Raw genomic sequence first — 13,976 nt, forward strand, 5'->3', positions numbered from 1 at the left:
GAGGAGTCACCAACCTGGAGTGGTCACGCCCTCTTCAGCATATATGGAAGGGGCCCAAGAAGTTGCTGTGCCGGCGCCTGAAATTCCCTTTGGCGGTCCTGTATTAGCCATATTGGCATAATTACTGTATGTAAAGAACATCCTTCCAGATTCTAAGCTTACGAGCATGGCCCTCTCACATCTTTGTTCACAATAGTACAGCACTGAGGAGCATGCTGGCGCTATATAAATAATGTTTATAATGTCTTAGAACAGCTTATAAAGGTCATGAAATTGCCTTGATAAGTGAAGCACTGTCAAAACGTTGGTCCCTGAAGGAGCTCCTTGGGTAAAAAGTTAAATTAACCACACAGAAAGAAAATGTATTTCCATTTATTTAATTCGGTCTGGTGGAGCATAACGCTTGGGTGTTTAATGCCAGGAACTTGATAGTAATAACATTGTACAACATGCACATTACAACCGATAAAAAGACACAAACTAAACAATGAAATGACCAAATTATAAATGGGATTAGGCATTAATCTGTCCCAGTTTATTTCCCCCCACATATATAATGACTGTACACAAAGAAATAAAAACAAAACAAAATAAACCGTACTTTGTTTTCAAGTTAGCCAACTTAAGTTACATGATTTAAGCAGATTTTTAGCAGGACAGATGGACTCAATGTGGTCAGGTTTCTAACCCAAGGACTTATTTGCATAAGTGATAGGTGTAAAAAAAACAAAAACAAAAACAACTTCATAAAAGCTCTAGTAAAACAAACTGGTACATACACACCTTGCAATGATCAGGAAATAGGATTCAAATTTGAGTTCTGTTTGTGTACCGACTACCATATAAAAATATACATAAAATATAAATCTGTTCCTGCTTTGCCCATTTAGCTGCAATCCTTTACTAAACATATCACTTCCACCTCTTTATATTGAAGGAAAAAGAGGAACATAAGACCTCAGCAATGAAGGTTCAGGCTCCTCGTCTAACTTGAGTGTGCAACCAACCAGTTTATCATCATACATGAATGAAACAGGGGGAAATATTAAAATAAAGCTTCCAGATTAATTAGCGGGACCCAAATATACTTACACATTTATATAATTTAGCAAGTACCACTGCTTTACCAAAACACCCCACATGCTTCTCGAGACATATAAAGTGTTTCCGATAACCTAAATAATTACAAAACCCTGCAAAGACAGACAGTCTTCCTTTACTAAATTATTTTATAGTTACTAAGTAACTGTGTCAGGTTTTGGTTTGTGCAAATACATTTGGCAAAAAAAAAAAAAAAAGTTGGTACAGCTGCGTAGAAAGACCACAGGAATGCAACTTTTTTTTTTTTTTTTTTTTCATTTTAGTGCATGAAAAACATTTTCATAAACTGGGTAAGGAGACATGGGGCATAGGATTTAAGCATCCCGAACAATTCACATTTGTGGTTTTTGAAATGTTTTTATTTCAGGGAGAGGGGGGAAAAAAAAACAAACACTTTTAAACGGTGACCATAAATTTGATGTACACTTTTTTTTGGTAACAAAATGCTATAATAAAAAACAAAAACAAAAAAAAACCAAAAAGGAAAATCTGTAACGAGTATGGCTTGATAGCTAACCACAAATATGTATGCCCCACGACGTTCTGTACATGTTTAATATATTTTTTTATAATATATATATATATATATATATATATATATATATAAATATATATATATATAAATGGCTTGTCTTTATAAAAAGTTTCTTATATCGCATGACAGCCACAGAAAAGCACATTTTCTACATTAAAAAGGCACATTAATTTAACAAAAATACATTAAGGCAGAGAGACCAGCTATATATGATAAAAATTAGATCATACTACTGGCTGCTAAGAGTCTGTTCCGTCCTCCACCTCCTGATAGCAAAGTTAGAGCAATGAAGGAAAGCACATCAGATAATGAATACATCTACAATCCGCATTCTCTATATGAACTTGAGCTGAGCAGGTATAGGTGTATACATACACACAGACACATACATACAAACACAAATGAAATACGGGATTTTAAAGGTTTTATGGTGAGTGCAGTTTTACAGATGTCTTTTTTTAGGCACATCATTTATCCATAAACAGAACCGTGAAGATTCTTCAGTATGGAAAGTTTGTGAAGTTTCTTTCACTTAGTTTGTAATAATGTGTATGTGGCCAGCATTCATACAATTTATTTCTTCGCACCTAATTGATTATAGATTATTGTACAACTACTTGCTCTTTCCTTCATAGCTTAAATAAATACCAACATATGCAGACATGAATACTAGGGGCCAAATTGTTTCTCCCTCTTATTTCCAGGGTCGCCAACATTCTAGAACCTTCAAATTCTAGTAGCGGTTAGTAATCTCTCAATACAGAGTCGTCTTAACCACTAACAATGCAAAACAAGCAATTCGCTATCTTTTAATAACTGTATTCACAAATTAAAATTTTGTTTACAGCTTTTCCTATTCGCCTTTAAAACATAAATAGGTAAAATAATTTTAGGTGTATTTTTTCTGTTTATGTCTAGATCATATAATGGTGGATACAAAAAGCTTCAAACAATTAGACTGGTGTCAGACTGCAATTATATCATGTACCATAGATTATAGCTTTTAAAAAAAATTGTAAACTTATCCATTGACAGCATAAAGCAGTGAAAAAAGTATTTTGTGGGGAGAAAAATAAAAATACTTTGTAAGTTTAGGCAAAATACACAGAGTTTAGGATTCTTGGTTCATAAGGCATAAATTATAATTTTTTTTTTTAAATGGCCTGCCAGCTAATCATCAACTATTATTGTTATACAGACATTAGATGTATTAAATTCATACAGTTCACAAATATTTGCGATGTGGTTTCCGCATTATAACTAAAGCAGGTACCTTTAGCACAGCTCACCCATACTTCAGTTTACTACTCAAGTAGCAGCTGACTGTTAGCATAAGGTTCTAATACTTAGATAAAATCAGTCTACTTTAATCTAGCTTACACAGACATCCAGAGTAAAAAAAAACAAAAACCAAAAAAAAAAAACCTAGTGGGAAATAGGCATTTGCACCCTAGAAAAATGGAATAAATATTTTTTTGTCTATATCAGGGTAGCAAATGACAGTGTTAAGCTGTTTGTATAACTATTAAAGTGTGCTTAGGGTGCTATCGCCGCTTTGTAACAGCCAAGAGGTCTAAAAGAAACAGCTGGAAAGAATTCAGCGCTGCATGTGAAAAGCAATCTAACATGACTAGGGGCTAGATTTACTAAGCTGCGGGTTTGAAAAAGTGGGGATGTTGCCTATAGCAACCAATCAGATTCTAGCTGCCATTTTGTAGAAAGTACTAACTAAATGAAAGCTAGAATCTGATTGGTTGCTATAGGCAACATCCCCACTTTTTCAAACCCGCAGCTTAGTAAATCTAATCCTAGGTCTTCTAGTTATATTATGGAGAGCAGACTCGCCCCTACTAAAAAACAAAAAATAGCCCTCAAAGCAAAGAAGGAAATTCCTCAGGATTGAGGTAGTTACTAAGTATCAGCACATTTTCCCATTTCTCACATCAAAGTTATTTACAAATTCTCTTTCCAACATTTTTTTGTGTCGTTTTCCTTTATAGTTTGTTTTTTTATAACTCCAACACAAAAACAAAAAGTCCTTCTTGCTATGCACATTTTAATAAATAAATGGGTTAACTTATCAGAAGGTAAATTATCCCCCCAAAAAACCTGTTGGCATATAGGTGAATATTCAATACGTAATCTGTTGGTACTTATCCATTACAGAGATTGTTAAAAACTGTCTTTGTTTATTCTAGATTAAACAAAACAAAAAAAAATTGCAGACAAATTCACAAAGATCAGACTCTTCGATATAATAGCAGGTTTACCTAACTTTGTACAAAAAGAAAAAAAAAATATTTATATATATAAAAAAATTACATCCCATCGCTGTGGGTCACATTTACATAGACAGATGCCATAAATGTTTCATAGAGAAATGTGTGAACTTATGGTTCTATATTGCCAAGATGGTAGAAAATATTTCGCTGAACATGTAAAACTTGTCACGTGATTGAAACAGGTACCATAATGCTAAACAAAAGAATGCCATATGAAAATATGTTAAAAACACCAATATGTATAAAAAAATACTTATTGATCTGGAACTACATGCGAGTAGCCACAGATATTTTTTTTTTGTTTAATCAACCAATAAGCATCAAGCAATCATCTGACCAACCAATAAGCCTCATGTAATTTTAAAACTTATAGGGTGGAGAAGATTTGTTCCGCCAAACACGCCTGGACTAATGCTGCCTATGTCTGCAGCAGTAAACTCTAATCAACAGACACTTCTTGAAACACAAATTGACAAGGTCACTGTGAACAACCACACATTGCAGGTAGCGGTGCCCATCATGTGCGTGGTCAGCACCTAGAACATACACACACTGATATAAAGCTGTAGTCATAGAAATAGCTGTAATGTTCTATCAGCAGTAAAACAAGAAAAAAATATGTATTCAGCAAAGTTGCTTAACCTGACTGAAGGATCTTAATGTAAAAAGAGCAGATTCTATTAGCTTGTGACATGTCAAAAATATGATTATATCAGAATAGTTTTCCATCTAAACAGAACATTTGACACTTTGTCAATGTACCAAATACATCACGGCCAGTAATACTACATTAGACAAAAACCAAAATGACCCTACTCTGTAAATATATTAAAACAATGACATTTCGCTATAAAAGCATAACTGTTGGCTGCTTGGTCATTTTCTTCCCAAATTAATACATGATAAATAAAATTAGCTTCTGTACAGATAACGCTTGGAAAAAAAAAGGTTAAAAATTGTTACATGCCTAGACGTGACCCTGGGATTACGGACATGGAAAGGTGATAAAACACTTAAGCATAGCTACCTACAACATCTGTATATACATGTCTGTTTGCCACAATAAACTTTAGACATACTGGACAGGTCCAGAAAAGTAAGTGAAGTGAGGAATAAAAATGGATCCAACACTTGCGCCTGTGACAATGTGTTAAAAAAACAAAAAACAATACACCTTTGTCCATTAACTTACAAAGATATAAAAATTGTTCGATGGATCTAAAGTGGAAAAGGTGCATTTTCCTTTTTGAAATACAAGTCTCTTGTTTTTGTTTTGCTAAGGGTGTGAAAATACGCTTCCATTATCTCCACTGCCTCGCCAAGAGCAGGATACTTGGAACGAGGACTATAAACGAAGCAGTGTTGGTCCAAGCTGCACTGGGCAATTTCACAGATTTATCTCCAGTATTAACGTTTGGTTTTATCTCCCCTGTTTTTGTCCCTTCTGTTGCTTTGAAGACGATATCAACGGAACACTTTCGTGGATCACAGTCCCCGCTGCCACCACTACCTTCCCCGCTGTTCTCATCACCTGCAATATCAAAGCGGAAGCTTAGAACTAGAGATAAGGAATAGTGCAGCAGGAGACTAAAACAAAAAAACCTAAATGGTGCAAGACAAAATTTGCTGTAAACCATAGAAATCAAATGTATTAGGTAAAATAGGAAATAAAACAGATGATCGGATTGGTCCATTTGGCTCACAGTGCATGAGTACCATTAGTGCAGTGATCTTAAACTCTTGTCATTGCTACTTTTCAATAGAGGCTTGAAAAGGAGAACTAGTTTAATGCTATATAGGGTGGCTTATAGACTAAACCAGCGGTTCCCAAAGTGTGCGCCTGCCACAGGGGTGCCGCGGCCAGGGGACAATAAAAACAACAAACTTACCAATCCGGCGGCGCCTGGCACTCAGCATCCTCCTCACTGAATGTCGGGCGTGATGACGTCACGCCCGACATTCAGTGAGGAGGGTCAGGAGAGAGGATGCTGGGTCCTGGGCGCCGCCGCATTGGTAAGAAGATAGAAGAGAAGAAAGAAAAAATAAGAAATAAGGCCAAGTATGGTAAGTAAAGAAACAGGGAGGTGTGAAGGGGCACAGTGTGTGTGTGGGTGAAGGGGCACAGTGTGTGTGGGTGAAGGGGCACAGTGTGATGATTTTTGTACATGTTTTATTTTGTTTCATCTTATTCCTCTTAATATTAGCTGTAAATTATTCTTTGACAGAAATAGAATTGAAAAAAATATGTAAAAATATTCTTTCCCTTGGATATATGTACATTATTTTTGCAAACAACTTACTAAGTACTTATTACGTTATTTTGACTCATACCTAAAAAACGGGACTACTCTGTAATTATTTTGTTGGGGTGCCTTGAAAACATTATGGAGACTAAGGGTGTCGCGAACTGAAAAAGTTTGGGAACCACTGAACTAAACAATTTGACAATCTCTGCAAATTCACTTTCAAATCAGATCTCTCTTCACTATTAAACAATAAGACAGTTGCGGTCAGCACTGGCTTATTTTTTTCCCTGGTTTTATTTCAAAACATTGTCTCGTGCTGTCTTAGCAGCTGTCTATCAAGTCTTCATAGGATTTTTCGGGTGTGGTTCACAAACCAGCCCTTGCTTGCCGTAAGCCCCTATTAGCTGGAAGGTTAGTGCATTGTATTTTAACTGCATTTTAATGCTCTTTAAAGCATATAGCCTAGTGTAGGACCTGCATACAATCAGGTGCCCTTGAAATCCATTTAAGAATGCAGGCTTAAATGTTTTGACCAAAATATGACATCTTTTCATTTTCTAGATAAACAAAATAATATATATATATACATATATACACACACACATACATACACACACACACAGTATTAAGGACAAGCGCTTACAATTGTCTTTTTGTATCAGTGGCGGATCCAGAGGGGGGCGCGATCGGGGCAATCACCCCCTGTCTGAAATCTAAGGCTGCTGGCGGCTGCACATTATGTGCAGGTCCGCTCGGCAGTGACAGTGTGCTGCCTGGACGCTCTGATTGTGTTTTAACACAATCAGAGCAGCCGGGCAGCACACTGTCCCTGCCAAGCGGACCTGCACATAATGTGCAGCCGCCAGCAGCCTTAGATTTCAGACAGGGGGCAGGGCCTAAATTGCCCCCCCCCTAAATCGCCCCGGGTAGAGCAATTTTCTGGATCCGCCCCTGTCTTGTATACATATAGGGCATTGGCACATAACTGGTACCATGTGTAATATGGTGTTAACAGAGTGCAGGCTTTTACTCCGTTCTTCACTATTTCTAGTTTTGGTCAAAGTCCAATTGTAAAATGCTGTGGAACATGGAGCGTTATATATAAATGTTAATGTGGTGGAGCACAGTAAGCCAAGTTTTTCCTCCTATGATTTTCCATTTTTTCATCAAAACAATGCTTACTTATATCTATGAAATTCACATCGTTTCCATTGTAAGCACTCTTCATTTTGTTGGTCATAACACGCAGTGCCATGATTTGCCGACGAATGACCATGTCTGGCTTTGTGATGTCCACTTGCACGTCTGGATTATTGATCTGATTTGCCAAACCATTGCCCATGACTGCGTACAAATACCTGAAATGGAAGAACACCACGAATAAGAAAAAAAAAAGAAAATGGAACTATGAAATCACACCTTGTAAAGAGAAGTCAGCATAGACTTGGACATAGGTAGTCTATTACCTCTTGGCAGGTAAGTGAAAGCTATGGTATGTCCTTGTGCATAGGGGGTGTAGGAAATTAAACATTTTTGAATCAAAAATGGTGTTGGACAAACAATGTGGACCAAATAAATGCAAAAGTAGCTAAGGTGTTGGAGAATCCTGGTATTGTGTTGGGTATGAAAGAAGTGGTTGTCATCCGATTGGGCAACATGATTAGTAGGACGAGGAAATCATTCTAGTAATCTAGAAGTAGACTACTATAGACTGGGCAAAAAAACAAAACAAAAAAACACCTCCTAAAAAAATATGCTCTTCCCACCTTCTCAGCCAACAGGCTACGTAAATCTAACAGAGTGGTAAGATACGGGCATAGTGGGCACAGCCGGGATAATTCCTGGTTTTTTTTTTTACAACATAAATTTTTAGAGCATGCCACAAAGTGAAAGGCAACTTGAAAACACAAACTTGAAATATATTCACATTTATTATTATGAGGATTACTAGGATAGGAACGGAACACAAACCTGCTCTTGTCACTGCCATTCCAACAGTCATCTTCATTAGCGCCCATTGTCCAGTTGTTTTTACAAATATTACTAGGTAGAGAAGACCAAAACTTTTTGGCTGTCTTCAATTTTTGCTTTACATCCGACACCTGTGAACAGAGCATTTTGGAACAAAAAAAAACAAAAAAAACGACATTTAAATAAAGTCCATGGGATTTGTTTCAAGGTGGTTAAAGGTTTATATTACAAATATAATCCTTATGTTATGTGTATGTCCAAGAGTATCTAGCATATACCTTTCCTGCACACTTGCCATATGCATTGGGCTGGACATATGCAGTTCTCTGTCTACACCTAGCCCCAACTGAAGCACCACAAACCAGATGACATGTAGTCTGATCTGAGGAGCGCCAATATCAAAAGACAAAAAAAATTAGCTCACCAATCTATCCAAATTCGTCCCAGCAGCAGTTGTTGGCCGTTCTTCTTCGCTATATGCTCTAAATCGAAGGTTGATGTTACTGTCTGACACAGAGCGAGCAACTCTACCTGGAGGAAGTGGCTTAGGTTGTCCACATCCTTGAAACACCTTGAAAATAAACACAAAGGGAAAAAAACAGTTAAAAAATTGTTGGTCATTAAGGAACTATGGACGCATTCAATCTAAATGGTTGCTTTGGGTTGGTGCAATTTTTGCACCCAGATGCCTACGGTGCAGCAGTCACAGACAACACATCAGTGTCGCAGGGCGCAGTAGTAAAAGTTGGGGGTCCAAAGAATGCAGTAGTAAGACGACAGATGGTCATACTGACATTAATAGATAACAGACGTGTATAATGAGTGCAGTAGCAGACCAAAGGTGCAGGAAGAGGACAATAAACGGGTATGTAGAAGGTTCAGGAAGAGGACAATAAACAGGTATGTAGAAGGTGCAGGAAGAGGACAATAAACAGGTATGTAGAAGGTGCAGGAAGAGGACAGTAAACGGGTATGTAGAAGGTGCAGGAAGAGGACAATAAACGGGTATGTAGAAGGTGTAGGAAGAGGACAATAAACGGGTATGTAGAAGGTGCAGGAAGAGGACAGTAAACGGGTATGTAGAAGGTGCAGGAAGAGGACAGTAAACGGGTATGTAGAAGGTGCAGGAAGAGGACAGTAAACGGGTATGTAGAAGGTGCAGGAAGAGGACAAACGTGTATGTAGAAGGTGCAGGAAGAGGACAATGAACGGGTATGTAGAAGGTGCAGGAAGAGGACAATAAACGGGTATGTAGAAGGTGCAGGAAGAGGACAATAAACGGGTATGTAGAAGGTGCAGGAAGAGGACAATGAACGGGTATGTAGAAGGTGCAGGAAGAGGACAATGAACGGGTATGTAGAAGGTGCAGGAAGAGGACAATGAACGGGTATGTAGAAGGTGCAGGAAGAGGACAATGAACGGGTATGTAGAAGGTGCAGGAAGAGGACAATGAACGGGTATGTAGAAGGTGCAGGAAGAGGACAATGAACGGGTATGTAGAAGGTGCAGGAAGAGGACAATGAACGGGTATGTAGAAGGTGCAGGAAGAGGACAATGAACGGGTATGTAGAAGGTGCAGGAAGAGGACAATGAACGGGTATGTAGAAGGTGCAGGAAGAGGACAATGAACGGGTATGTAGAAGGTGCAGGAAGAGGACAGTAAACGGGTATGTAGAAGGTACAGGAAGAGGACAGTAAACGGGTATGTAGAAGGTGCAGGAAGAGGACAGTAAACAGGTATGTAGAAGGTGCAGGAAGAGGACAATAAACGGGTATGTAGAAGGTGCAGGAAGAGGACAATAAACGGGTATGTAGAAGGTGCAGGAAGAGGACAATAAACGGGTATGTAGAAGGTGCAGGAAGAGGACAATAAACGGGTATGTAGAAGGTGCAGGAAGAGGACAATAAACGGGTATGTAGAAGGTGCAGGAAGAGGACAATAAACGGGTATGTAGAAGGTGCAGGAAGAGGACAATAAACGGGTATGTAGGTGGTGCAGGAAGAGGACAATAAACGGGTATGTAGGTGGTGCAGGAAGAGGACAATAAACGGGTATGTAGGTGGTGCAGGAAGAGGACAGTAAACGGGTATGTAGAAGGTGCAGGAAGAGGACAATAAACGGGTATGTAGAAGGTGCAGGAAGAGGACAATAAACAGGGAATGTAGAAGGTGCAGGAAGAGGACAATAAACGGGTATGTAGAAGGTGCAGGAAGAGGACAATAAACGGGTATGTAGAAGGTGCAGGAAGAGGACAATAAACGGGTATGTAGAAGGTGCAGGAAGAGGACAAACGGCTATGTAGAAGGTGCAGGAAGAGGACAATAAACGGGTATGTAGAAGGTGCAGGAAGAGGACAAACGGGTATGTAGAAGGTGCAGGAAGAGGACAATAAACGGGTATGTAGAAGGTGCAGGAAGAGGACAAACGGGTATGTAGAAGGTGCAGGAAGAGGACAGTAAACGGGTATGTAGCAGGTGCAGGAAGAGGACAAAAAACGGGTATGTAGAAGGTGCAGGAAGAGGACAATAAACGGGTATGTAGAAGGTGCAGGAAGAGGACAATAAACGGGTATGTAGAAGGTGCAGGAAGAGGACAATAAACGGGTATGTAGAAGGTGCAGGAAGAGGACAATAAACGGGTATGTAGAAGGTGCAGTTAGATAGAAGGGTGAATCATGATGCTGTTATCGGTAATTATACACAGGGTGTTTAGGAGGAGAATGGGGTGGGATAAAGGGTTGAGAAAGGGGAAAAATAAAACAGTTTCTCGGACACAAACCTTCTCTGACACCTGCATGCTGTTTTCCTGCATGTTCATGATGGCATCCGAGATTTTCACATCAATTGGGTCCATGACAGTTTCAATGTTGAACGGACCCTCTAGTCTCTCGGCTACCATTAACATGGACTCTATTAAAAAGAACAATCAATTATCTATACAACAACAACTTCTGCAAGTTCAAATGGTAATTAGAGAGGTTTTAAAGTGGTTATAAATGCTCTAACTATAGATTAGACAAAGTATTTAATTGGATTTTAAGTAAACAGGTTTCACCATGGAGCTTAATGGTTACGTTGTATAGTATTTTTAATGGTTTTCTATACAAACATTGAACTCCGTAATATTTGTTGTTCGAATTAGAACAAAAAACTGCTAAAATACTCTAAAATGTAGCTAAGCTTTATTAACATTTTATAGTTTATTTTAATGCCTTTATGAACCACATATGTGAAATCCAACCGAATATCAATCCAGTTTGAACTATGTGAACTTCTTTGTCAATATGAATGCATACATAGAACCAATGCTGTAAACATTAATACAAGAGCAAAACTGGACTTTGCAGATATTGCAGATTGTATTCTGAAATAATGAAAAAAAAAGTTTTTGCAATACTCTCCCTTTAAGTTTATCTTCTGTAAAATGATGTTGATTGCAAAATTCCCTTTTTAAAGGCTGAAATTTTTTACTGAAAGGGCACTTTGTGAGGTTTAGTCACTAAGATTCCAATACAAACTGTACATTTTGTTAAAGCAGGAAATCTATTCTGGCAGAAGTTCAGCCATTAATGAAACCAAGACCGTGAATGTTTTGTTGGAAACTTTACTATAAAGAAAAGCTCAAATTGCGACCCATTAACCAACATAAATGACTAAAGTATTTTTCAAGAGTAACTTTGATAATTTTTAGATAGAAATTGCAGGAGTACATACAGGGGTTACCAAGACCTCTCAGTGATGCTCCTACTTATCCAAAGAACAGGCTAATCAATCTTAGACTTAATGGTTCTTAGAAATACTAACATGAATACTTGTGTTGCCCCTATCACTGTGTGTGAAACCTTGAGTACAGTTTGTACTCCCCATGTTTGACGGGGGAAAAAGGGGAGGGGGGGGGGGGTTTCATACAATTTTTTTTTTATTTTTGTATGAATTGTCAGCTTTCACTATACAATTTAAAGTAATTATTTAGTCCAATAAACTACAGAAGCAATGCCTATCTAACCTAACAAATAAAACATACTTCCCCATAAAGGAGCAGCAGATTGAGAACATTGGCATGCTCATTGCAGTGCAAATCAAATACATATACATGTATTGTAGAAACAGTTACTTTAGTCATCATCACATTTTAAACATAATACATATTCCCTTATTTGTAATGGGTGTTCTGGCCAAGGTGGTAAATCACCCACTTAATTCAATACAGTATTAATTCTGTGTGTATTCTTTAAGTCAGTCATACTTTTTAACCTTCCTATTATACTCACAGTACGACTCTGCTATTTAGATGGGAGATTAGCAAATTCATTTTATACCTGACTGTTCTAAAGAACAGTTCTCTCCTGTATAATGTTTTGTTGCACACATTCCACATGTTGCATGCTCTTCTCTATTCTGCTGGAGTACCACCAACTCCAACAATCTCAGCATACTCATATCCTAAAATACACTGTGCTGCTGTAAACAAGCCAATGATCCGATGACGCATGCAAGCTGCTCTATTCCCAACCATTTCAAAACAGGATACACATGAACGAATAGTAGATTAGTTGAGACAGCTGCTGAAATTCAACGTATTCCTATCATTCTTAAAGCCATAAACTGGGGGAAAAAAGGTCAAACTCTTAATTTCATATATCATACCAATTTGCAATCTGCCTGCTACGTTTTCTACTAATGCTTCCCTGAAATGGATTGCAGTAGAGATGCAGATATGAGCCTAAATCCCCTGGGTCCACCCATGGGTTGAGTTGTAGATACTTATTTGGTTGGGTTCAGGTGTATGGAAGGCTGGAACCTGTCAAGGAGAGAGTGTGTGTGGACTGACTGCTAGGGTTAAGAGTAGTTTATATAGAAGAATGGATGGAATGAAAGGCAGTTTGTTTTGGATCAGGATGTGGTGGGTTACGGTTGAATTGGGCCAATAACTATCCGAGTATCACTGGACTGCGTGGTCAGAACAGGGCCGGATTAACCTGAGGTCTAACTGGGCTACAGCCCAGGGGCCTCGGGCATCCAGGGGGCCCTTGACAGTGCTCAGCGGCATTAATGATCAGTGTGGCCGATTAATGCTGCTGAGCACTGTCACTGTAGTCCTTCCGCGGCGCTCAGGAACCTCCTTACTGAGGAGAGCTCGTGAGTCTCACTCTCACGAGATCTCCTCAGTAAGGAGCTTACAGCACGCCGCACAAAGACCTCAGAAATAGGTAAGGGTGGAGCCAGCTCACAGTGGGGGGGCCTCATGGGAGAATGGGGGCCTCCATTCCTTTAATCCAGCCCTGGGTCAGAATGGTCATTTACTCTACATAAACAAAGTCCATTTAATCTCCCAGACGTTGGGACTCACCAACATACACATTTTTATTATTTCTAAAAAAAAAAAATTGCATTATAGCACCTAAGAATATAAATTAAAATAATGTAAAAAATTAAATGCATTCAAAACACAAATGTTGAAAGAGTGAATTCACCGGACCTGCTCATTTTCCAGCATATCACAGAGTCTCAAAAGAAATGACAAAGCCTCTCACTATGGAATTCAACTGATCCGACCTGGAGACAGGAATCTGACTAAATGCATATTTTGTGGAAGAGAAGAAAATGTAATAAAACAAAAAGGAGTCAGAGGTTTTTGTGATGGCCTTCAATACAAAGTTACTTCAAATCCCTGAGCAAAGGCCGCTGGCATGAATATACCATTGTGATACCGAAGGGGACAAATTCTTTTGATGTGTCAGCAAAGGAGGGCTGGTAAATAGAAACGCACAAACTGGACTCGCTAACTGTCGTCAAAGCCGTTTCTTTAGTTTGTATTTGAAAGGCTTAAAGAGTCCATTT

The 13,976-nt window shown here is 38.5% G+C and overlaps 1 protein-coding gene across 1 annotated transcript in view; it reads right to left on the minus strand.

The window, feature by feature from the left end:
* Window positions 1-356: 356 nt before the first annotated feature.
* GPC4 (glypican 4) overlaps window positions 357-13,976 on the minus strand; it is an 84,748-nt gene continuing 71,128 nt past the window's right edge. The window contains exons 5-9 of the mRNA XM_075187252.1: window positions 10,915-11,045; window positions 8,560-8,706; window positions 8,136-8,266; window positions 7,347-7,522; window positions 357-5,449 (exon numbers count right to left, since the gene is read on the minus strand). Coding sequence (XP_075043353.1) covers window positions 5,220-5,449; window positions 7,347-7,522; window positions 8,136-8,266; window positions 8,560-8,706; window positions 10,915-11,045 — 815 coding nt within the window. The 3' untranslated portion in view covers window positions 357-5,219. The remainder of the gene's footprint in view (window positions 5,450-7,346; window positions 7,523-8,135; window positions 8,267-8,559; window positions 8,707-10,914; window positions 11,046-13,976) is intronic.

The sequence above is a fragment of the Mixophyes fleayi genome, chromosome 9 (genome assembly GCF_038048845.1).
Source record: "Mixophyes fleayi isolate aMixFle1 chromosome 9, aMixFle1.hap1, whole genome shotgun sequence".
In the NCBI taxonomy this organism is placed as follows: Eukaryota; Metazoa; Chordata; class Amphibia; order Anura; family Limnodynastidae; genus Mixophyes; species Mixophyes fleayi.